Raw genomic sequence first — 23769 nt, forward strand, 5'->3', positions numbered from 1 at the left:
TATTTTCTGCTGATAAATAATAGCAACAGAAGGCACATAAGTTTGTTTTCTGTAGCTATCAGAGATTGAATGACTGTTTCCAAACAAAGGTTCCAGCATAACACCACTATAATCTGAAAAAAGGATTATCATAAAGGTGTGAACCATCTCTGTATGTGTACTCGTTTTGTGCAACAGAGCCCTATAACACTAGCCAAACATGAAGATAACTACAACCATCATTCATATCGTGTATGACAGCATTAGTCATAAAGTGGCTTAATACTGTACTTGCAACTAAGTAGGACAAAATTTCCTCAATTGCTTTCAGGTGCTTATGTACCTAACCTCCTCCAGAGTTGCACAGTATTTTTTATAAAGTTTTTAAATAAAATATGTGGTTAGTTACCTAGTAAGTAAAGGTGTTTAATAAATGTTTGATAAAGATGAAAAGCAGACCTGGAAAAGTAGTATGGAATGGGCCCCTGATTTAAAGTGGCAGTGTTTTTACAAATATATATTTTAAGGTTGGGGTGATAACAGGAATACAGGCATACCTTAGAGATATTGCGAGTTCAGTTCCAGACTACCACAATAAAGCAAATATTGCAACAAAGCGAGTCACACAATATTTTTGGTTTTCCAGTGCATATAAAAGTTATGTTTACACTATACTGTAGTCCATTATTGTGTCTTAAAAAACAATTTAAATACCTTAGTGAAAAAATACTTTACTGTTAAAAAATGCTAACAATCATCTGAGCCTTTAGCCAGTCATAATCTTTTTGCTGTTGGAGGGTCTTGTCTTGATGTTGATGCTGCTGACTGATCAGGGTGGTGTTTGCTGAAGTTTAAGGTGGCCGTGGCAGTTTCTTAAAATAAGACAATAATGAATTTTGCCACATCAATTGACTCTTCCTTTCATGAACGGTGTCTCTTTAGCATGCAATGCTGTTTAATAGCATTTTACCCACAGAACTTCTTTCAAAATTGGAAGTCAAATCCTCTCAAGACCTGCCACTGCTTTATCAACTAAGTTTATGTAATATTCTAAATCCTTTGCTTTCATTTCAACAATCTTCACAGCATCTTCACCATGAGTAGATTCAGTCCTAAGAAAACACTTTCTTTGCTCATCCATAAGAAGCAACTCCTCATCCATTTAAGTTTTATAATGACACTGCAGCAATTCACTCACATCTTAAAACACCACTTCTAATTCTAGTTCTCTTGCTATTTCCACCACATCTGCAGTTACTTCCTCCACTGAAGTCTTGAACCCCTCAAAGTCATCCATGACGATTAGAATCAACTTCCTTCAAACTCACGTGAATGTTGATGTTTTGACCTCTTCCCACAAATCACAAATATTCTTAATTGTATCTAGAATGGTGAATCCTTCCCAGAAGGCTTTCAGTTTACTTTGCCTGGATCCATGAAAGGAATCACTATCTATGGCAGCTATAGCCTTAGGACATGTATTTCTTAAATAAAAAGACTTGAAAGTTGAAACGACTCCTTGATCCATGAGCTGCAGAATGGGTGTTGTGTTAGCAGGCATGAAAACAGCATGAATCTCATTGCACATCTCTATCAGAGCTCTTGGGTGACCAGATACATTGTCAATGAGCAGTAATATTTTGAAAGGAATCTTTTTTTCTGAGCAGTAGGTCTCAGCAGTGGGCCTAAAATATTTAGTAAACCATGTTGTAAACATATGTGCTGTCATCTGGGCTTTGTTCTTCCATTTATAGAGCACAGACTGTGTTGATTTAGTAGAATTCTTAAGGGCCCCAGGATTTTCAGAATGGTAAGTGAGCACTGGCTTCAACTTAAAGTCACCAGCTGCACTAGCCCCTAAGAGTCATCCTGTCCTTTGAAGCTTTCAAGCCAGGCATTGACTTCTCCTCTGTAGCTATGAAAGTCCTAGATGGCATCTTCTTCTAATATTAGACTGTTTTGCCTACACTGAAAATCTGTTGCTTAGAGCAGCCACCTTCACTAATGATCTTAGCTAGATCTGGATAACTTGCAGCTTCTATATCAGCACTCACTGCTTCACCTTGCACTTTTATGTTATGGAGATGGCTTCTTTCCTTAAACCTCATGAACCAACCTCTTTTGGCTTCAAAATTTTCTTCTGCAGCTTCCTCACCTCTCTCAGCCTTTGTGGAATTGTAGAGAGTTAGGGCCTTGCTCTGGATTGAGCTTTGGCTTAAGGGAATGCTGTGGCTGGCTTGATCTTCTACCCAGACCACTACAACTTTCTCCACATCAGCAAAAAGCCTGTTTTGTGTGTTCACCAAAGTTAGTACTTTTAATTCCCTTCAAGAACTTTCCTTTGCATTCACAACTTAGCTAACTGCCTCGTGAAGAGGCCTACCTTATGGTCTATCTCAGCTTTCGACCTGCCTTCCTCACTAAGCTTAATCATTTCTAGCTTTTGATTTAATGTGAGAAATGTGCAACTCTTCCTTTAATTTGAACACTTAGAGGACATGTAGGATTATTAATTGGTCCAATTTCAATATTGTTCTGTCTCAGGGAATAGAAAGGCCCGAGAGGAAGGAGAGGGATGGGGGAACAGCCAGTCAGTAGAGCAATCAGAACACACAGAACATTTATAAATTAGGTTTGTCAGCTCACATGGGCACGGTTCATGGACCCCAAAACAATTACAATAGTAACATCAAAGATCACTTATCTCAGATCATCATAACAAATATAATAATAATGAAGTTTGAAACATTGTGAGAATTACCAAAATGTGACACAGAGACAAGAAGTGGGCAAATGCGGCTGGAAAATCGGCACTGATAGACTGCTTGATGCAGGGTTGCCACAAACCTTCAATTTTTTAAAAACAAAAACGCAGAATCTGTGAAGCTCAATAAAATAAAGTGCAATAAAACAAGGTGTATCTATAAAACAGGGGAACGTATGAGAATGATATAGTCATGCTGAAAATAACGTTAAGTTGAAAATAACATCAAACTGTTCAAACTTCCTGCTTCGCTTATTACAGTTAAGTAAAATCATATGAGGCTATACTAAGAGATGGAAAAAGAAATGAAATCCTATAGAGTTTAATGTTCAATGGGTTCTATTTTCTGTAAAACTGTTTAAGTTCATAATAACTCCACTAAACTTGTTCACGCCAAACACCTAGGAGTTATCTTTGATTCATCCCTGTCCCTCATACTCTAAATCCAATCCCTCTGCAACTTCTGTAGACTTTACCTCCGAAATATCAATATATCCCAACTTTGTTCATTTATCTCTACCTCCACTACTATCAACACTGTTTTACCCACCTTTATCTGGAGCACTACAAAATTCTCCTAGCTAGTCTGTCAGCTGCCACTTTTGACCACCATCAATCCAAGTGACAGTGGTGTGGTGTCCGCTTTAAAACATAAATCAGATAATGTCACTCTTCAGCTAAAGCCTCTCCAATGGCTGCCCAGTTTATCTAGAAAGAATTCCAGACTCCTTACCCAAACCTACAATCCCCTCCCTGATGTGGCCCCTGGCTCTGACCCCACTATGCTCCAGCACCCTGCATTCTTTCTGTTCCTCCAACAGTCCAAGCTCATGCCTGCTTTTATGCCTTGTACTTTCTGTTTCTCTGCCTGGAATGCTTCCTTTGATCTTTGCATGGCTCGGTTCTTCTTGACATTTGCATATCAGAACAAATGTCCTCTCCTTTGAGAGAGACATTTTCTGATCAACCAACACAGTTATATTTTCTATCATATCACACAATTCTATTTTTTAAACAGCACTTTTTACCACCTGCTATTTTCTTATGCATTTATTTATTTGGCTACTCCCTACTAGAATGTAAACTCCACAAGATTAAAGACATTATCTTATTCACTGCCATATTTGCAGTTCCTAAAACAATATCTGGAACATATCTGATTTGTGATAAATATTTCTAAATAAATGAATGAAAAAAGAGGATGAAAACAAATTTGTGTTTAATAAGTTAACGAGGTGTTCACTGGTTAAGATTTGTTGCTCCAAGGGCGCATGGTAAAGCTTACTCTCTGTGGATGGTTCAAAATAAGGAACAATCTAAATATATAGCAATCGGGATGTATATGTTTGTCCTCTTCCTCCCTGTCTCAGAAACTTGTCCCTAACCTCTCATTTTTCAAATGAGTAAACAAAGATATATAACAGGAGTCCCCAGCCCCCAGGCTGCAGACTGGTACCGGTCCGCGGCCTGTTAGGAACTGGGCTGCACAGAAGGAGGTGAGTGGCAGGTGAGCAAGTGAAGCTTCATCTGCCACTCCCCATCGCTCCCCATCGCTTGCGTTACCGCCTGAAGCACCCACCCATCCCATCCATGGAAAAATTGTCTTCCACGAAACTGGTCCCTGGTGCCATAAAGGTTGGGGACCGCTGATATATAGGATTAAATGATCACACAGCTAGTAAGTTGCAGAACTGGGACTGGAACCCACCTCGCCTGAGTTCCGGTGTGGTGTTCTTTCCACACCTTTCTTATTACTAAAAATAAATATTTTGGGCATTATCAAACACTTGTTCTATTATGGCATAACAAAGCTTAAAAGGTAGGTCTTTCATGAAGAGAACTAATGAATTCAAGAAAGTTTTACTTATGAGTGTATGGTCTGCTATGGGCGAGAACTTAAAATTGTAAAACAAAAATAAATCACACATGTTCAATCCTCATGAAAAACTAACACTTAGCTAAAGTTGAATGATGACATCTAAAAGTTAGCGATGTATTGCAGTATAGGTGTTAGAAGTAATTTGTAACATTGCAAAATATCACAGATGATTAAATCTTAATATATTCGATTTTCAATTCACAGAAAGATTGTATATAGTAAATCAATTTCCACTTCAAGTAATAGAAGTTTTAAAAAGGCATAAGCCAATAGTTCTAGTAAGTTGAGTGAGTTTTTTTTAAAACTTATGGTCAGAGTAGCGAAAACTTAACCTGGATATCTGAAAATCTTCAAAATTGATTTATAGAGTTAATACTATTTTAAAAGATTTCCAGATCACAGCATGCTTTCACATTTATATTTCAATCATTTTCACTGTACAAAAACCCTAAAACTTACAATTAATGGTTATAATGCCTCCAGATCATATGCATTACAGGACAGGAGACTGTGATCCTTATATTCTCCAGCACAAATTCTTTTGAGTATAAAATGGAGGAGACAAAGGAGTCACAAGCTATCAGAATATCACCTGAATGCATTTGCAAATCAAGCGTAGGTATTAGGTGACTATCACAGAGCTAGGACACTCAGGGAGCGTGAAAGACAGCAGATTATCCCTGTCCTCAAGAAATTTACAATCATGTTGATGAGAAAAAAATTTACATCAAAAACCACAATTGTATTGTACACACATATGCACAGAGGGTAAAATCATAGAAAGTAAATAAACTTTAAAGGTATCTCTTCCCTGATAAATATCAGCTTGTACTATTAGGCACTGTGAATAGGGTTTCTCAGCTTACATGTCTCACTTTTTGGAGTGCTCTCAGCTTTGATTCTGTAACACCTCAGAGATTCCAGAGGAGTGCTGAACCATGTGACAAAAGTCTTCAGGTGGACCTTGAAACAATCTTTAAAGAAATCTTTTTAGGTAGGCAAAACTTTTTATTTCGTTTGGTTTTTGTTTTTTAATTCTGAAAGCACCAATTTTATTTTCCAAGGGACACCTCTTTTCAGATGCAAATGTGACTATTTCCTAAACACTCTATTCAAATGTTAACATTATTCCTTTCTGAATGCTAATTAACAAAAAGAAGGAATCGTTCATACTTGGTTCTTGATTTTGAATCAATGTGAAATATTGATGTTTCCTTCTTTGGACCAGATTTTTCTTTAAGGTGTCTTTTCGTTGATTGTAAAATACATCATATACACAGAAGGCTGTACAAAATACATATGTGCAGTTTAAATAATAACTACCCACTGAATGCCCATGTAACTATCACTCAGGTTAAGAAATAAAATCCCAGGTGTTTTTTAATGCACTGTCACAGAAGGAAGGGAGCAGTTTACGATGAGACAGAGTCTAAATCTCCTTGATGTTCCTTAATCAAAAATGAAAAATTTCCCTCCTCATTTCTCTTTTGACATGTTAGTCCCAAATTTGGAAAAGGTCCTGAAGTAAACAAGTACAAACATCTTACTTCCTAACTCCTGAACTCAAATTAAATTCTTTACATAATAGTTCATGATGCTCCCTGGTGAGGTATTCAAGGGGAAGAGGGAACGTATAGTTAATGAAGAACAAAATATTTTAAACCTATGCTGCTGACGTTTTTATCATTATGACTTACTGTCCTGTATTGTTGCTATTTTTTTAAAAAAACCTCATGTGAAAAATTTGACAGGGAAGAATGATTAACAAGCCTAAATAAAACGTGGTCTCTAACGTGACTCTCAAGTGCAGTGGCCCTAAATACTGAAGAGTGCATTGAATGACTGATGTTTCCTCTTTTGCAAAAAAAAAAATATATATATATATAATAATAATAATCCATTGTCTTCTGGGCTTATCACCTTATGTAGTATTTTGCATTTAGGTAAAATCCTTCATTCAACAAGTGGTTACTGAGTTCAATGCAGTACTAAGCACCATGAAGAGGTGAACAAAAGTAGAAAAACATAATCCCTGCCTTCAGGGGAGCTTAAAAACACTGGGGAAGATAAAGCATCCACTAATGAGGCAACTGAAAAAAGTACTTACAATCCATAAACAATTGTCTGAGAGTAAAGCACAGACTGAACATAGAAACTCATGAAACTAAAGCAGTTTGTAAGCGTGTTGTTTTCAACTTAGAACACATTTTACCAACAGAAATGTTATAAATAAATGCTGACTGGGTTTATAGGTTTGCCAAAAGAAACTCATTTAATTTGGAATATAGGGAAATTTTCTCTGTATATTTGCCAGGAAAATACAGTAGAAAGCAAAAGTGTCGTAATACTATTAGACAAAATTTGGAAAACAAAAACGGTTATGAAATAGGTTTATAAAATACATCTCGATATATTCTGAATGCTGAGGCTTGAGAAAGAGCATGTTTAATTAAAGCAGGTAGATGAAGACGTCTGTGGAGATTCAGAAATGGATCCCTATCAAGAGCACTTGCAGTCTGTGACATATCTCTCTTTCAACTTCAATATATATATATATATATATATATATATATATATATATATATATATATTTTCACTTTCATTCACCCATTCAACAAGTATTTATTGAGGATCTCCACTACATGCCAGGCACTGTTCTAGGCACTGGGTGTACATGGGGAGAGCGCATGGGGAACACACCAGAACATAGGGATCTTACCTTCTAGTGGGGGCTGGGAGGGAAAAACAATGATGTCAAGAAGGGATAAATGTTTTTCCTTGCTTCGTGTTGACCATTACTCTATGTTTATGACCAATATTAATTTTATATTTACCACCCTCCATGATTGGGATTGGAATGTCTCTTTGTTCTAAATGGAACTAAAGGAGGGTGGGGCAAATATAGGGCACAGACATTTCCCGAGGTTTCTGGCAACAACCGCAGGATGGGAAAGGGACGTATGTTGGAAAAGATGACCTCAGCTATGACCAATGAGAGAAACAAAATGGGCATGATTCCTTTGAGGAGGAAGCGTGTTACATCAGGCAGAAATCACCAAGCCTTGCCATCAGTCACGGAGAGCTTGGGCACTGTTAAAAGGAGGTAGTTTGCATTGGCCATCTAAACCTGTCTTGGCCATTTCTTTTCTCCTCTTTTCTCCCTTCCTCCTTCCTTGTTTCCATTCCTTCTTCCCTCCCTCCCCCCTCCCTCCCTTCCTCCTTCCCTTCCTTCCTTCTCTCCTTCCTTCCTTGAAGCAAACGTTTATTGGTGATTGCCAGGCACAATTCTAAGCATGAGGGATACAAAGAGGAATATGACACAGTCCTGGCCCTGGTCCTCAAGCAGTTTATAGCCTAAAACAGAGTTCCCAACTCAGGGATTAGTTATATCCAGGGGCAGTACTTTTAACTACTTAGCAACCCATGTAGCACAAGCCTACCAATGAGAATATACGCCAGTCAAGGTTCCAGCATAGGGTTCTGGAAATCCGCTGCTGTGTTAGTAGTTAACCTTGTAGTGGCTGCATAGTGGTGAGGAAGGAGGTTCTGAGGGAGGGGTTGGAGTAGCCAGGATAATTGGGTAGGTAACAGAACTTGGAGGGGGGTTGGTTTGTGGCAGTGACTATTTACCAAATGGTATAAAAGTATTAGTCATGTTAACAATGACTGTCATTTAATGATGATATGACTGTATCAATGGGTACCAATTAAATCCTTAGCTCTATGTACAGCCAACACTTAGGAAAAGAAGGCAGTGGTTGTAGTGAGATTATGTGAGTGATGGAAGCTTTCCTGAGTGAGTCCTGAGCTTAGTCTTGAGAAAGAAGATTGGCATTAATTGGTAACTAGGAAGGGGAGGACATTTAGATGTGAGAAATAGTCCAAGTAACAGTGGAAATGGATAAATCATATATATAGAATGCCTTAAAGAGACCAACTTAACTGGAAGTGTGGGCAGTGAGAATGTATTGTAATAGGATGAAGAGTGCATTTGGAAGAATGGGCTGTGTGTAGCAAGGGAGAGAGGGGGTTGGTTGTAGAGTCAATTGGGAAGAGGGAAACATATGCTAGGGTTACAGGTTTAGTTCTGACGTAGCAGGAAAAAAGGGCGGTGGGGGCTACTCTGTTAGTCCTCAAGCAGTATGATGAAAGTGACATATGAGGAAAACCATTCTGCTGACTATATAGAGACTGAAGAAGGGTAAGGCCAGTTTAAGTGGCTACTTCAGCAGCCCTGGGGAAGAGTTCATTAGGGCATGAACCAGTATGGTGACTATGGAAATGAAAGGAAGAGTTCAATCTCACAGATATTGCAAGACCACGTGAGGAGCAGAGAAAGAGGAATCGATGATAAGTATAATATATTACATCTTAAATATGATAGCTGATTTTCTAAACACCCAAAGAAAAATGTAAGTCTCTAATACTAATTCCTTTAAAATAGTAAATTTAGCCATATAACGATCCTATCTAATTTACAAAATAAAGATCCTAACTCTTCACGATGAGGCAGTATGAATTGATAATCTTTTGACACTAAGAACGAGGCTGCTGTATGATACCACAAGGAACAGCATTAACTAATTTTTTTTTTACTGTTCATTTATATTAACACAGAAAATGCATATAGTATGAAGTTGTTGACATTTATGTGAAATCTGATAGATTTAATTGTTCTGATGTTCAGTTTACTTACTAAGTCACTTCCAAATGAAAGTTTTATCTTTTGAAGGTGGAAATGCTTGATTTTTAACTGAGTTAATTTTCAATTGACTCCTGAGATAACAGGGAAGCTTTAGGAGCCTAATTAAACCATGTATTTGCTCTAATTACTTTAGCCGCAGACTGCAAGGAAACAAAAGCAGCAAACAGACCTGTTCTGTGCGCAGCAGCCAGGCATTTGACGGTTGTTTTCTCCAGCAGAGATTTTGAGTAGCACAGAAGTAAAGCTGAGACAAAAAGCCATCATCTGCAAGCAGTGGCCGCAGCCACAAATCACAGGGCAGCCCCTTTTCCTGCACAGTGTAGAAAACATCATTTATCGTGCATGATTTTATTTATGTCCTAACACAGAGAAAGCAATCATCATCACTAGCATCATTTTTTGATATCAAGGTAGCACCACATTTTTATCAACATAATTGGATGTTAGCTCACAAAAACTGTAGAGTTAATACTTAAAGGACAATTTATATATTGGGCAAGAATAATGGTGTTTTTTATACTGGCTACTTTTTCCTCTCAGGCTTTATTCTCTTGAACAATGTCCATATTTAAAGTAACGGTTTAATTTTCAAGCTAAGTAAATCCACATTTCTGTTGTTCATTTTGATTTCAGTACAAGTGGAATTTAGAAGACTGATGATCATCTGTATGAGGAAAAAAGCAGATGAGTTTTTATTACTACTGACTACTCAATTCAGTCAAACAACTGCTTTCTTAAAACAGGATTCACAGGATATTCCTTTTAAAGGCAAACTGCATTAAAGGTATATTTCTTCATTAGATAGAAACTGTTTTAAAGGTACTGTGGCTGTATTTATCCATTGATCTTAGTTTCTAGGTGTAAAATACCAGCTGCAATGCTTGAGTTTCCCCCCTTCAGCTAAAGTGGTAAACAAATAAAAAATATTGTAGAGTTCATTACTTCTTATCTGCTGTTTTAAAAATCTGTGCTTGAGATTCTTGGTTCAGAGTCCAAACTTTACAGAAATTATGAAAACTTGAGATTTCTGGGGTAACTTGTCCTAAATATAAAAACAAAAAATTAAGAGACAAGAATCTACAACCAAAGGAGAGTAGAACATTAAAAGCAACCATCTGGTGAGTTCAGGCCAAATACAAAGTCTCTCCTTTTTGCCTGAACCATCTAGAGGTCTGTACCACCCCTCTGCTTTATTTTGCCTATGGAAACCTGACCTAAACTAAACAACTATTCTATATCATTAAGTTGTCCAGGAAGATGAAAGTTTAAATATATGTCAGACAAGCTACAGCATCTGGTGCAATTCAGTAATGATCGTCTCCTCCAGAGAGCTTCAGTGTTGGAACAACTTTTAGAACTGAGGAGATTTGGTTAACCTATGTAAAGAAAATAACGTTCTTCTAGCCACACATTCTCCCCGTTCACAAATACTAATATTGACCGTATCCTCTCCCATCGTAGAAAACACAGAAAGTAAAATCCTTCTATGAAACATTTCACTCTCTCTCTAATTCCATTCTGTTGCAGCCAAATAATATACTTTGCATACAAATAATCAACATTGATAATCTTTCACTGCAGTTGTTTAAAATTATTTTCATGCTTGTTTTTTTTGTTGTTGTTGTTTAACACATTGATTAGTCCTAGGGGTTCCCCCGCTAGAGTAGAAAATAATGTCTTACAAACTATTGTTTAAGAGTGCTACATAACATTTTAGAAGTATAGATGCTCTCTTATAATTTGTTGATATGAGAACAAACTTAGTTCTCTCTTTAAAACAGGAGGTAAGTTTAGATATGTGAGTTTGTTTAAAAGAAGGTTAGAAGTGATCATGGTGACATTTGTGTGTGTCAGTATCTCCCTTCTAAACTACACTACAAACCTCCTTGTGCCAAATTTACACATCTTTCAAAACAGAAGAGAATCTAGCTTAAAAGTGATACTTTTCATCAATAGACTAGGAAAAAACTTGCAACAAATATGACAAGGTTTTAATATCTTTATTATGTAAACAAGTCACACATAATAAGACAAAAAAGAAAACACTAAGAACCCAACAGGTAAGGCAAAGGACACAAAAAGACACTTTACAGAAGATAACACTATTGTCCGCAAATATATGTAAAAGTTTTTTTTCTAATCTCACTAGTAAAAAAAAAATGCAAATTAAAAAAACAGTGGAATACCATTTCACCCATCTTATCAGTGATTAAAAAAAATAATAATATACAATTCTGGGAATCAGTGTGGTGACAAGGTAAACTGATAAAATGTTTTTGAAAAATAATGCATCAGATAGAAGTTCATATATTTTAACCCAGTAATTCCACTCCTTGGTTTCTACCCCAGGAGAATAATTCTCAACATTAAAAAAAAATCTATAGGTCCAAGATGTTCATTGCGGCATTATTTATAATATTAACAAAATGAAAACAACCTAAATACCTCGAAAAGAGGGATGATTAAGTATATTAATATACAGCTGCCTAGAATAGTTTGCTGCATTTTAAATAATGTTTAGGTTGATCTATAATAATATGGGCAAATGTTATCATGTAATGTTAAGTGAAAAGAACAAGATACAATATTCTATACATTGTAAGCCTACCACTCTATGATAAAATTCTATAAAGACATGAGGATTTAAAAATCTATTATTCTCAGTATTTTCAAAATTTTATTCAACATGCAGTTTAATGTTTTTCCATACATTTTTAAATGTCATGTTTTTACTCAAAGCACTTTCAAATACATTGCCTTGTTTTCAAAACATTTATATCTAAAGCAAAACCCAGTGCTTGGAAAGGCTTATGAAACATTATAACATCTATCATAAAAATCTCAAATGATTTCAATCATTTTCATTTTGGTTATAGGAGTAGGGAACCTTCTACATATGTGACCAAACAGCTGAAACGTGGGTAGCAGCTCCAGTCAGACCTCTGTCAGCATCCACACTCCTTCTACCTCTAGCCCCTTTCAGAAATCACAGCTGCTCCTAGCACCTGTGAATATACTGTGCTTATAAACCGGTGGCAGCAGAGGGAATGATAATGGTTATTTCTAATATTTTGGAGACAGCCAAAACCAATTTCTTTTCTCCCAAAATGGGAACATCAAAAAGGAGTCATTCATCCAAATGTGTTTATTCTGTTACTAACAGAGAACAAATTCTTAAGAAGGCAGGGTTGGGGGTTATTTTTATGATGTATACATTGCTTGGTTTACTGTTAGATTTTATCAATAATACGCTTTGCAGAATCTACCCAAGGGCAAAGGTGAACTGACATTCCATTCTTTTAGAAATACCACGTCCACCCCTCCCCCTCCAAAATCCCTCTTTGCAATTGTGGTCATCCCTTTAACATTTTAATGTAACACGGACCTATCTCCACAGTTAGGAAGCTGAAATCCTAGTAGAAGAGAGAGAGAGAGAGAGAGAGAGAGAGGAATTGAGAAACACTTCAGGTTGCACTTACACTCCAGCAGTTTTTCCAGAAACAGAGGAGGCAGTAGTTATTTTTGAGGTGTCAAGTTGTAGACTGAGATTCGGCAAAAATCTTCTTTTCTCGACGCAAGGGATGTGAAATATATTCTAGGATATGTGTTCAGTATGATCCTTTGTTCTAGGTATGAGCTTTTCTTTTTCTAAAGTTTTTCGGTCTCGATCAAGGAAAGGGAAACTTAATATTATTTTGAAATTCTCTTAAAGGCGCCTTTCAAAGCATCTCCCATGGGAAAATATCACGACAGCTCAACACTGGTGTATTTGAGTAAGAATCGAGTCCGATTTTATTTTTTTCGTCATGGCTGTATACTTTGCAGGCCCCCAAATTTGTGCTTTCATAGTCAGCATTAATCTAATAGCCAGAAACACCATCTTTAGCCAACCTGCGTCTCGTGGGCTACAGACGCGCCCTGATGGAAGATTAGGTTCATTTTGAACGCATCGCTGTTATCTGTGTGCCTCAGACTCGCGGGCTTTTGTCAGGGCTGGAGCGAGCTCGCGAGTGCCTGCAGCGCAGTGGGCGGCAGGTCTGAGTGCCCTGGTGGTTAACACGTTTCCAGGGGGTGCCCACGCTTTCTCCCGAGACTCTCGGCTCGCCGTGCGCGGCAGCAACTAGTGGACCAGACTGTGACAGAAAGAGAGAATTTATGTGAGGGACGGGAAGAAAAAGAGAGGGCGCCCGGCTCGGTCCCGGGTCACCGTGGCTTGGGGATTTGCGCGAGTTTATCACTACCATTAATAGCTACTCGCAGAGGGTTGTTTACCGCCGAACGCGCGACAACCAGATAGCGGAGCCCACTCCGCGACCCAAGCCACTCCTCCTCGCCCCTCAGCTCCCTTCCTGCCCCCCAAACTAATTAATTCGAGGCCGCCTCACTGCCAGACACTCCCATTGGCTCCCATCCCATCCAATGAAAACCTTGCAACAGTTTCACCTGGCTCCGGCTTCCCAAATAAACAAACAAACCGTCCCGGGACCTTGCCAGCTCTTCTCCCCTGCGCCGCCCGAGACAGTTGCGCTCCGCCTCCTCCTGCCCCCTCTCACCCCCTCCAGCGAATCATGCCCTTGCCCCCTTCGCGGGCCGCTCTCTCTTCCGTCTCTCTCGAACTTCTCCCGCCAACCCCCGACCACCACGCCCGTGCCTCCGTGGACTCCTCGTGAGGACCTGCGTGGCCAGACAGCCCCTCCTCCTCCCGTCGGTCCTCCCGAGGCCCAGAGGCCGGAAGATTCTCCAAGAGGGTCTAGGCGGGACAGGAGGTGGCCCCGCCTCTCGGGCCCGCTGCCCCCTCCCTCGCACACCTCTGCTGGCGGCCGCTCGCGCCCCTCCACTGCGTTGGTAGCCGGAGCCACAGCAGCCGCCGCGTGAGGCAGCGGTCACGTGTTGTTTTGCCCGCCGCCGCGCGCTTGGAGTGGAGTGGGCGGGGGCGCAGGCCGAGGCGGGAGGGGGCTGGGGCGGGCGGGCGGGCGGATGGGGGTAGACGGCCTCTTCCCCCAACCCTCGCTTCCCCGAGCCCCCCCCCCCTCCGCCCGCTCACCTTAAAACCATCGTGCATCACCATGGCGAGTTGCTCCTTCGCTCGCGACCAAGCGACAAGGAGACTGCGAGCTGCAGCAGCGGCAACAGCGGCAGCTCTAGCTGCGGTGGCGCCCACCCCACTTCTTTCCTCGGGAACCCCGACCGCACTCATTGGGACCGGGTCGTCTTGTCCGGGAGCCATGTGGCTCTCCACGGCCACTGGCTCCCGGTCAGACTCCGAGTCCGATGAGGAGGACCTCCCCGTCGGGGACGAAGTCTGCAAACGCGGCTACCTGCGGAAGCAGAAGCATGGCCACAGGCGCTATTTCGTGCTCAAGCTGGAGACCGCCGACGCCCCAGCTCGGCTGGAATACTACGAAAATGCCAGGAAGTTCCGGCACAGTGTCCGCGCCGCGGCGGCTGCAGCAGCGGCGGCTGCCTCTGGCGCCGCGGTCCCTGCGCTCATCCCACCGCGGCGCGTGATCACCCTGTACCAGTGCTTCTCGGTGAGCCAGCGAGCCGACGCAAGGTACCGACACCTCATCGCTCTTTTCACCCAGGACGAGTACTTCGCGATGGTGGCCGAGAACGAGTCGGAGCAAGAGAGCTGGTACTTGCTGCTCAGCCGCCTCATCCTCGAGAGCAAGCGCCGCCGCTGCGGCACGCCCGGCGCGCAGCCGGATGGAGAGCCGGCCGCAGTGGCGGCTGCAGCGGCGGCGGAGCCACCCTTCTACAAAGATGTGTGGCAGGTAATAGTCAAACCCAGGGGGCTGGGGCACAGAAAAGAGCTGAGCGGCGTGTTCCGGCTCTGTCTTACCGACGAGGAGGTTGTGTTTGTGAGGCTAAATACTGAAGTGGCCAGCGTGGTCGTCCAGCTCCTGAGCATCCGTCGCTGCGGGCACTCGGAGCAGTATTTCTTCTTGGAAGTCGGCAGGTCCACCGTCATCGGCCCGGGGGAGCTCTGGATGCAGGTCGATGACTGTGTGGTGGCCCAAAACATGCACGAGCTGTTTTTGGAGAAGATGAGAGCCTTGTGTGCAGACGAATACAGAGCCCGCTGCCGCAGCTACAGCATCAGTATCGGCGCCCACCTGTTAACCCTGCTGTCCACTAGGAGGCACCTGGACATGCTGCCGCTCGAGCCCGGCGGCTGGCTCAGAAGGTCCCGCTTTGAGCAGTTTTGCCACCTCAGGGCCATCGGTGACGGGGAAGACGAGATGCTCCTCGCCAGGCGCTACATAACACCCAGTGAGCCTGTGCCCCCCTCCAGGCGAGGAAGACTGCACCTGCCCAGAGCGCGGAGATCCAGGAGAGCGATTTCAGTGCCAGCCAGCTTTTTTCGCCGCGTAGCACCCAGCCCCGTGCGTGGCCCGCACCCTGCAGAAGCCCCCAGCGAGGGAGCTTGCCTGTCTTCTGAAGCACCAGGTTCTGGCCCTGGCAACTCTGGGGAAGAAGGCAATCCTCAGGGCAAAGAGGATCAGGAAGGAAACGGAGGCGACTATATGCCCATGAACAATTGGGGCTCCGGAAATGGCCGGGGCTCAGGAGGTGGACAGGGTTCAAGTGGCCAAGGCTTCAGTAGCCAGAGCTCTGGAGGAAGCCAGTGCTCGGGCAGGGGGCACGGCTCCGGAGGCGGCCAGGGCTCAAGTGGCAGCCAGGGCTCAAGTGGCCAGGGCTCCGGGGGCCAGGGTGCAGGAGGAAACCAGTGCTCAGGAGATGGCCAGGGCACCTCAGGTGGACATGGCTCAGGCAGTGGCCAGGGAGCTGGAGGTGGGCACGGCTCAGGCCATGGCCAAGGACCCGGAGATGGCCATGGCTCAGGCAGAGGCAAAAACTCTGGAGGGGGCAAAGGCTCAGGAAGTGGGAAAGGCTCCGAAGGCAATGGTGATCATGGGAAATCTCTGAAGAAAAGATCCTACTTTGGCAAATTAACTCAAAGCAAGCAACAGCAAATGCCACCACCTTCACCACCTCCACCCCCGCCAGCTGCAGCAACTGGTGGAAAAGGAAAGTCTGGGGGAAGGTTCCGACTTTATTTTTGTGCTGACAGAGGAGCCACAAAAGAACGCAAAGAAGCCAAAGAAGTTAAAGACACAGAGACCCCAGAAGGTGCAGCTCGGGGTCCCCACAGAGCCAGAGCTTTTGATGAAGATGAGGATGACCCATACGTGCCAATGAGGCCAGGGGTGGCTGCCCCTCTCTCAAGCTCCAGTGATTATATGCCAATGGCTCCTCAGAATGTCTCTGTGTCAAAAAAGCGCCACTCTCGATCACCTTTCGAAGATTCAAGAGGGTACATGATGATGTTTCCCAGAGTGAGCCCACCACCTGCACCAAGTCCTCCAAAAGCACCTGATCCTGACAAAGAGGATGACTCAAAGGACAATGACAGTGACAGTGACTATATGTTTATGGCTCCTGGAGCGGGTGCAATTCCAAAAAACCCCAGAAATCCTCAGGGAGGCTCTTCCTCCAAAAGTTGGAGCTCCTACTTCTCTCTGCCAAATGCTTTTCGGAGCTCCCCATTGGGGCAGAGTGACCACAGTGAGTATGTACCAATGTTACCTGGAAAATTCCTGGGGAAGGGCTTAGACAAAGAAGCCTCATCTAACAGAGGCCCCAAAGATGTAACTTCAAAGCCTTCAGTTGAGGGGTCATTCTCAAAGCCTAGAGATGAGGGATCACCTTCCAAGCGTTCAGGTGATGGGCCCCCCAAGAACAAGACTAAGAGACCTAATCGACTTCCCTTTATTACAAAAGGAAATAAAATCAAGCCAAAACCACAAAAGCCCACACATGAGCAGAAAGAAGCTGACAGCGCTAGTGGCTACATCAAGATTGACTTCCCTAAAAGAGGTAGCAATATGCCAGCTCCCTGTATTCAAAGACTGCCAGGTTTATGGGGCATAATTGCCGACCCCAGACAGTTCGCCTTTTCGAATTACGTGAATGTTGAGTTCGGAGTGCCGTTTCCAAATCCAGCAAACGACCTCTCAGATCTTTTAAGAGCTATTCCAGGTGCCAACCCCTTCTCTCTGGATGGTGCTAGGTGGCCACTTCCGCCTCTTCCTCCCAGTGCTACAGGTAACAGTGCTAATGAGGAAGGTGACTACATTGAAGTGATTTTCAACCCAGCAATGACACCAGCCGTGCCTTTTGCTGACAGTGCCATTCGCTACGATGCTCAAACAGGTCGCATCTACGTGGTCGACCCATTTTCTGAGTGCTGTATGGACATTTCTCTCTCCCCCAGCCGCTGCTCTGAACCACCACCTGTAGCGAGGCTGCTGCTGGAAGAAGAGCTCGAGAGAAGGCGCCCACAAAGCCGTTCGCAAAGTTTCTTTGCAGCTGCCAGAGCCGCCGTCTCTGCTTTCCCGACCGACAGCCTCGAGAGAGACCTCTCCGCCTCTTTAGCCGCGGCCGCGGCAGCCGCGCCAACCTTAGCCGTGAGCCGGGCTTTAGCCGCCGCCTCCGCCCTGGTCGCTGCCCCGGGCAGCGGCGCAGCCGCCGCGGGCCTCGAGGCCGCCGCGGGATCTGACTCCTCCTCTGTCCGCTGGTTCCAACCTGCTGCTAATGCTGCTGGTGCCGAAGCGGTAAGAGGGTCCCAAGACGTTGCGGGTGGCCCGAACCCCAGAGCCCCAAACCCATCGGCAGACCTTGCCGGAGGTAACAGAGCCGGCGGGGCTGCCGCTGCAGCCGCCGCTCCCCCTCCATCACCTGGCCGCGGCCGGGCGCCGAGACCCCCGGAGCAAGAAGATTCTGACGACGACGACACGTACGTGAGAATGGACTTTGCCAGACCTGACAACGAGAAGTTCGACTCTCCCCAAAGAGGTTGGTGAGTTTAGAATTCATTTCCCTGAAGTTAATGGTTATTGCTTAATGAATCGATCGATGCACTACTCTGTCTACAGTGTTAGGAAAATGTGAGCTAATATTTCATTCACTGATGCTTATTTAGCATGGAAAGTAGAATTCAGTTTTAATCATGCAACACCTTGTGATCGTTGCCAAAACTTGTTTTAATCTAATGATAAGTTTCTTTACCTGGAAAGAACCGATTATCATTTAAACATTGGTTCTACATTTTAGGAGTAGTTCAAACTTAAGGATATGTAGCATGAGGATGCTTTCAGATATCCTTCCCTAACGCTTAGTGATTTATACAAACAGGACGTCGTAAATTGAATCCCATCAACTCATTTTCAAATCAACAAGTGAAAGCTGCCTTTCTACAAATGACCATATTTAATTGCAGGAAATTTAATAAGAGCACCGAATATTGAGCAGTAATAATCAACTGGTAACCTTTGGGGGTTGATGACATTCTCCTTCTGAAAGTTACTTTCTTAAAAAGCAGTCATTGTTATGCTGGTTTGCTATGATTTACCAAGAAAGTTAAATCTCAACTGTTAGCATGAACGTCTGGAGGGAACAAAAGGTAAATAATCCAGAACAACAGGTGATTGAAAGAAGAGGGTATTTGGCTCTGGAATGTGTTTTTGTGTTGATTTGCTTAGTTTTTACACAGGATTAATTGCCAGAAACCTTGAGCATTCCTTTTCTATGTCACTAACAGTGACAGGCAAGTCACCTCTGCTGTGCCTCATTTTCTTCATGTAACTCCCCCCAAAGAGGGTATGGTGACAACACTATAATGGGTATGAATATTGTTTGAAAGGTTTAAAAAGCATTTAAAACATCTAATTGGTGCGTCTTCTGGGCAATTCAGTAAACAAGATAATAAGGGCTGGAGGAAGACCTGACCCCAGGGGCAGCCTACCCTGGAAGAGTGGAAGTTTTTTTTAAAGGGTTACTTTTCCAAAGGAAGAAATAAGAAAGAATAGGATCCTGGAAATAAGACTTCAAGTAAATCTGCTGTGTACATCGTGCAATGTTGTTATCAGGGTGTCTGGAGACATTCTCAAGAAATGATTTTGGAAGATGATGTCTCCATAGTCTCAACTGCCTTCCCTCTTTACCAGAATGTGCTTCTTTTCCAGGGAAGAGAAGGGATGGACCCCAGCAGTTTTCATTCCAGTAGTCAGTTTAGTGAAGATTTTTGCTTTGCTTGCTTTGTGGAATGCTTTTGTGATTGGATCTCTGCCCACTGTGCTTGATCAGGCAGAACAAGTTGGGGACTGATCACAGCAGTCACCTAACAAGCTCCCTATTTAGTGCAGGTGTAGGCCCCCTCCCCTTTCTCCCCCTGCTTTAGAAAACTTGCCATACAAAAACTCACGTTTGCAGCACGGACACATTAAAGAGTGATCATTAAAACGACAAAAGGATGCTTTGGCTTGCCAAAGGATTCAATTCAGATCTCCTTTAAATTGTGAGCTCCCCCCAACATACACACACACACACGTACACGTGCAGGCACACACACACAATCACCACTACTACTAGAACCATGCACTTAAAATATACAGATATATTTCCAAGAATTTAATTCATAACTAGCTTTTCAAGAACAGATCTATTTTATTCTGTAAAGTACACCTGGAAATTGGACTTAAGCTACTGTGTGAACCTAACTGCTGAAGACACCATTTATGATACTGATGTGGGTGTTCCATAGCTGTCTATGTCCCTGTGGTACTTGGAAAGGACAAGTTTTCATAGAGGTTTGTCTGTACTTTCCATGACTCTTTGTTTAAGCCAAGATGAAAATGAGTGAAAATTTCTTGTTCCTTAAATAAACCCTGTCTTCCCAAGTATTATCTAGATCCTAAAATAATTAACATTATCTTAGCATAAGTTACTGATTTATGAATAACTTCAAATGACTTTGTAGCTATTCTGGAGGCTTAATGTTCTCTAAATGTGTTGTTCATTGAGGAAATTCCTAACTTTATTGAGTAACTACAGCAAGGAGGCTGTATCTCACAGGGAGGTAGGTGGTTAGGTTAAAACAAGAGAGTGAATGTGGAAGCACTTTGGACCTTTAAAGCACTTTACAAGTGTAAGATATTTTAATTTTTCATTGGATTAACAAACATTGAAGTTTCAACAATTTCAGCAGATGACTTAGTTTCTTGCCAAAATGATTGGTCCTGAGACTGATTAAAGCACATAATTTGCTGAGATACATAAAAGGGAGGATATATAGAAAGAACTCATTGCAGGAAATTACTTTCGCTACCATCTTAATGTAAATTGATATGGTAGAATGTTGTCTGTGAAGGGTTAAGAACAAGCTGGCTAATTCTGATTCTATAAAGCTATAGAATAATTTTCACCCATTTCTGATCTCTCTTCACCTTCCTATCTAACATTTAAAAAAAGATCATCTTAGAAAATAACAAATATGCTTTGACAAAGGAGCAAAGGCACAGTCTTCATTAGGAGTTAGATATTTCCCAGAGTAATTTTAATTTATGGCAAATGCTTAGAACAGTTCCTGGCACATAGTAAGTGTTATACATGAATTATTATACTACTATTACCATTGTTGTTACTGTTCTTATGATTATCACCTTTAGAAACACAAAGCTAAATTCAAGTTCTGTGTCCCCAAATCCCACTTTTCAGTTATGCATTACTTTCACTTAAAATGGTTTACATGCTTGTTCAGAGTTGGGATCTTTATAGTTGGGATCTGTTTATAACTTAAGTGAAATGAAGGGAGCCCGTAAGGCAGTGAGACAACTTTTCTCATATAGCACAAAATTAATATATAATCTCTTTTACCTACAAGTCACATTACTTATAAGTAAGTACTTCAAAGCCATTTGTTCAAGTCAGTTAGAAAGAAGCACACAGAAATATAACCTGGACTTGACTTTTTTATAAATGAAATAATTTAAGAAGTGTGAAGTCTTCAGATTTTAAACACATGGGTTATAAGTATTAGCATTTAGGAGGAGAATGCAGTTTCTTATATGGTTTAGTGTGACTCCTGACCCACGAATGCATTTTTGCCTGTTTTACTGCTGTATCTGATATAGCATTCATAGTTTGAAATGACTTAAGGTTAAAAAAATTCACTGATTTTTCCATTCCAGAGATGGGAAGATAAGAGCAGCTCTAAGAGAGGTGAGAGACTTGGCCGGCCAAATTAGTAAAGTTATAACAGCACCTGGTATGAAAAAGCAAAAAAAAAAAAGTCTGTAGTAATTACCTTTTGAAATTTTAAACACTGTTATTAACATGAAGGAGGTATAAGCTTCTTTTCAGTGTACTACTGCCAAATCCTCTTGCTATAAATTATAGGTGCTTGAGAGCAAACTTTTTGTTGCATTGGACTTATTTATTATACGTTACCAGAATAAAATCTCCATATAGCAGAGATATGTCAGTCACCATGGGTGGGTCACTTATTTTAGGCAACATTCATCCCCACCAAAAAAAAAAAAAAACTGGACAGTCATTTGGAGCAGAGATATTTGACATATAACAATTAAAGATTTCATTCAATTAAAGTTAACTAAAGTTATTGGCAATCATTATCCATGTGCATTCATTTCATTTTTAAGAGTGATGCTTCCCAGGTAAAAATTCTGGCCATTCACTAGCAAAAGACCTTCTTTAAACAAGGACTAGGACTTGAATATCACACATGCATCAAAACTCGAATAAGACCTCTTGCTTTCTTTTCCTCCCCCAAGTTACTAAATATGAACCAAAACACTTCAGTCATTGGCAGGGAATTGTTTGGGGAACAAACTCGGGCTTCTTCGAGTGATCCCCCCAAGTCTTCATGTTGGAATAGATGAGGATAACCAGTATAGGGGGAGAAATAAGGAATATTGTGTGTGATTTAAAAGGGATCGTTGTTAAATTGTCAGCTTGTTGATGGAGGAAATGCCTGACAGTTGCCTACTGCCTTATAATTTGCAAAGCATATTTACATTCATTATTTTACTGGGGGACAGTAGGTACTGGAACTGAAGCTGGTGTTAAGAATTTTCCCCTGGTCAAAGAGGTAAGTGGCAGAGCAGAAAATCAAACCCATACATCTGATTTCAAGTCCAGTGCTCCACCCAGAACACCACACTGCCCTTTCATCAGATGTTCAATATGGTATTTTCCTGTTGATGAAAGATGATTATATAGGCAAGGATTGGGAAAATTTAAAGTCTTGAATTTGATAGTATCCAATTTCGTTGTAAGTAATTCATTCGGAGTGTTATAACTGTGAGCCATCCACCAGAGCTTGGGTCATTTTCATTACATTGAACTATTTGCCATAGCTTTAGAATAAAAAGAATTTGACCTGTACTGGAATCGAAGGTTTTCAGTCTGGGGGAGGAGTTTGCTCATCTTTACCTCCCAAACACGAATAGTGTGTGTATCTACTTGGATCCCACGGAAACACTGAAAGGAATGAAAGGGGTGCATTCAGTAAACTTCCAGTAGTGGTCCTTTCCTTAACTGAAGTCACCTATGTGTGGTTTTCCGAATAATCCATTGACATTTGCCAGTTATGGCCAAAAGTCTTTCAATCCCATTTTTTCCATATGTATAAAATCTGATATTTTAATCTGCACCATCATGGTGGGAAAAACAGAATAAAATGAGACAGGTGGAAGCAAAAGCACTGTAGAAAGAGATGCTCTTCATTTGTTTAAAAATCAAATTTGCTTTTGGCAGTCAGGAAAGTAGACTTTAGAAGCCTTGAAAATCAAATCCTCTCCTTGGGACAAAAAAAAATCCGTTTTTAAAATTAAATTCATTTTGTTTAGCACCTTTTTGAAAATGCTTTAAGACTATGTAAAAATAGCTCAAATAGCTCAGCCATTTTATTGGCAGTATTGGAAAATAGCTTTTGTCAAATGCTTAATTAAAGCCTGCAGTATGTTTTGTCTCAGAGGTGCTGCCAGGCTCAAAGATGGTGAGGATCATTTACTGGAAAGCACTGCTTGGTCCTGAGTGAGAAATGAGAGATGAAAAAGGCTACCTTTTATAATCATGAAATGAATACATTACAGCACACTCAGTTTTTACCACAACTATTAGATAGCTAATTTTAAAGCTATTGATAAAATTGCCAAGATAATGCACTCACCATATGAAATTAAAATACGTTCTCTAGCAATTCTGCATTGGTTATTGGTTGTGCAGCAACAGGTCTTAGATTTCCATCTTCTTTTGAAAATGTTGGGCTGCACACTTGAGAAATAAGAATTTTTAAAGATTTTCTTTAATGTAGACCTCTATCCTAGTTTAAATTTGCATTCTTTTAGAGGGCACCTTACAATTTCTGACTGAGGGCTTAATTCCTTTTAGAATTAATGGAAAATATGTAGTTAAATATTTATTTATTGAAATGAGAAAATTATTGCTATTTTTTTCCCTAGCTTCCTGGCATGCCCTTTCTTATTGGTTAGGGTTGCATTGATTGTATTATGTGAGTCTTACCCTCCTGTGTCCTTTGCCAAACTTGTGTCCCTAATTTCAGGAAAACATGCCTTT

General features: G+C 41.6%; 1 protein-coding gene and 1 pseudogene across 1 annotated transcript; one reads left to right on the forward strand and one right to left on the reverse strand.

Moving 5' to 3' along the window:
• Positions 1-741: 741 nt before the first annotated feature.
• Positions 742-2479, reverse strand: LOC132481807 (tigger transposable element-derived protein 1-like; annotated as a pseudogene).
• An 11914-nt stretch (positions 2480-14393) lies between these two features.
• Positions 14394-18194, forward strand: IRS4 (insulin receptor substrate 4). The gene has a single exon (XM_060086338.1). The coding sequence runs from the start codon at positions 14394-14396 to the stop codon at positions 18192-18194; it is 3801 nt and encodes a 1266-aa protein (XP_059942321.1).
• Positions 18195-23769: the final 5575 nt, after the last annotated feature.

This window comes from Mesoplodon densirostris, chromosome X, assembly GCF_025265405.1.
Source record: "Mesoplodon densirostris isolate mMesDen1 chromosome X, mMesDen1 primary haplotype, whole genome shotgun sequence".
NCBI classification, from domain to species: Eukaryota; Metazoa; Chordata; class Mammalia; order Artiodactyla; family Ziphiidae; genus Mesoplodon; species Mesoplodon densirostris.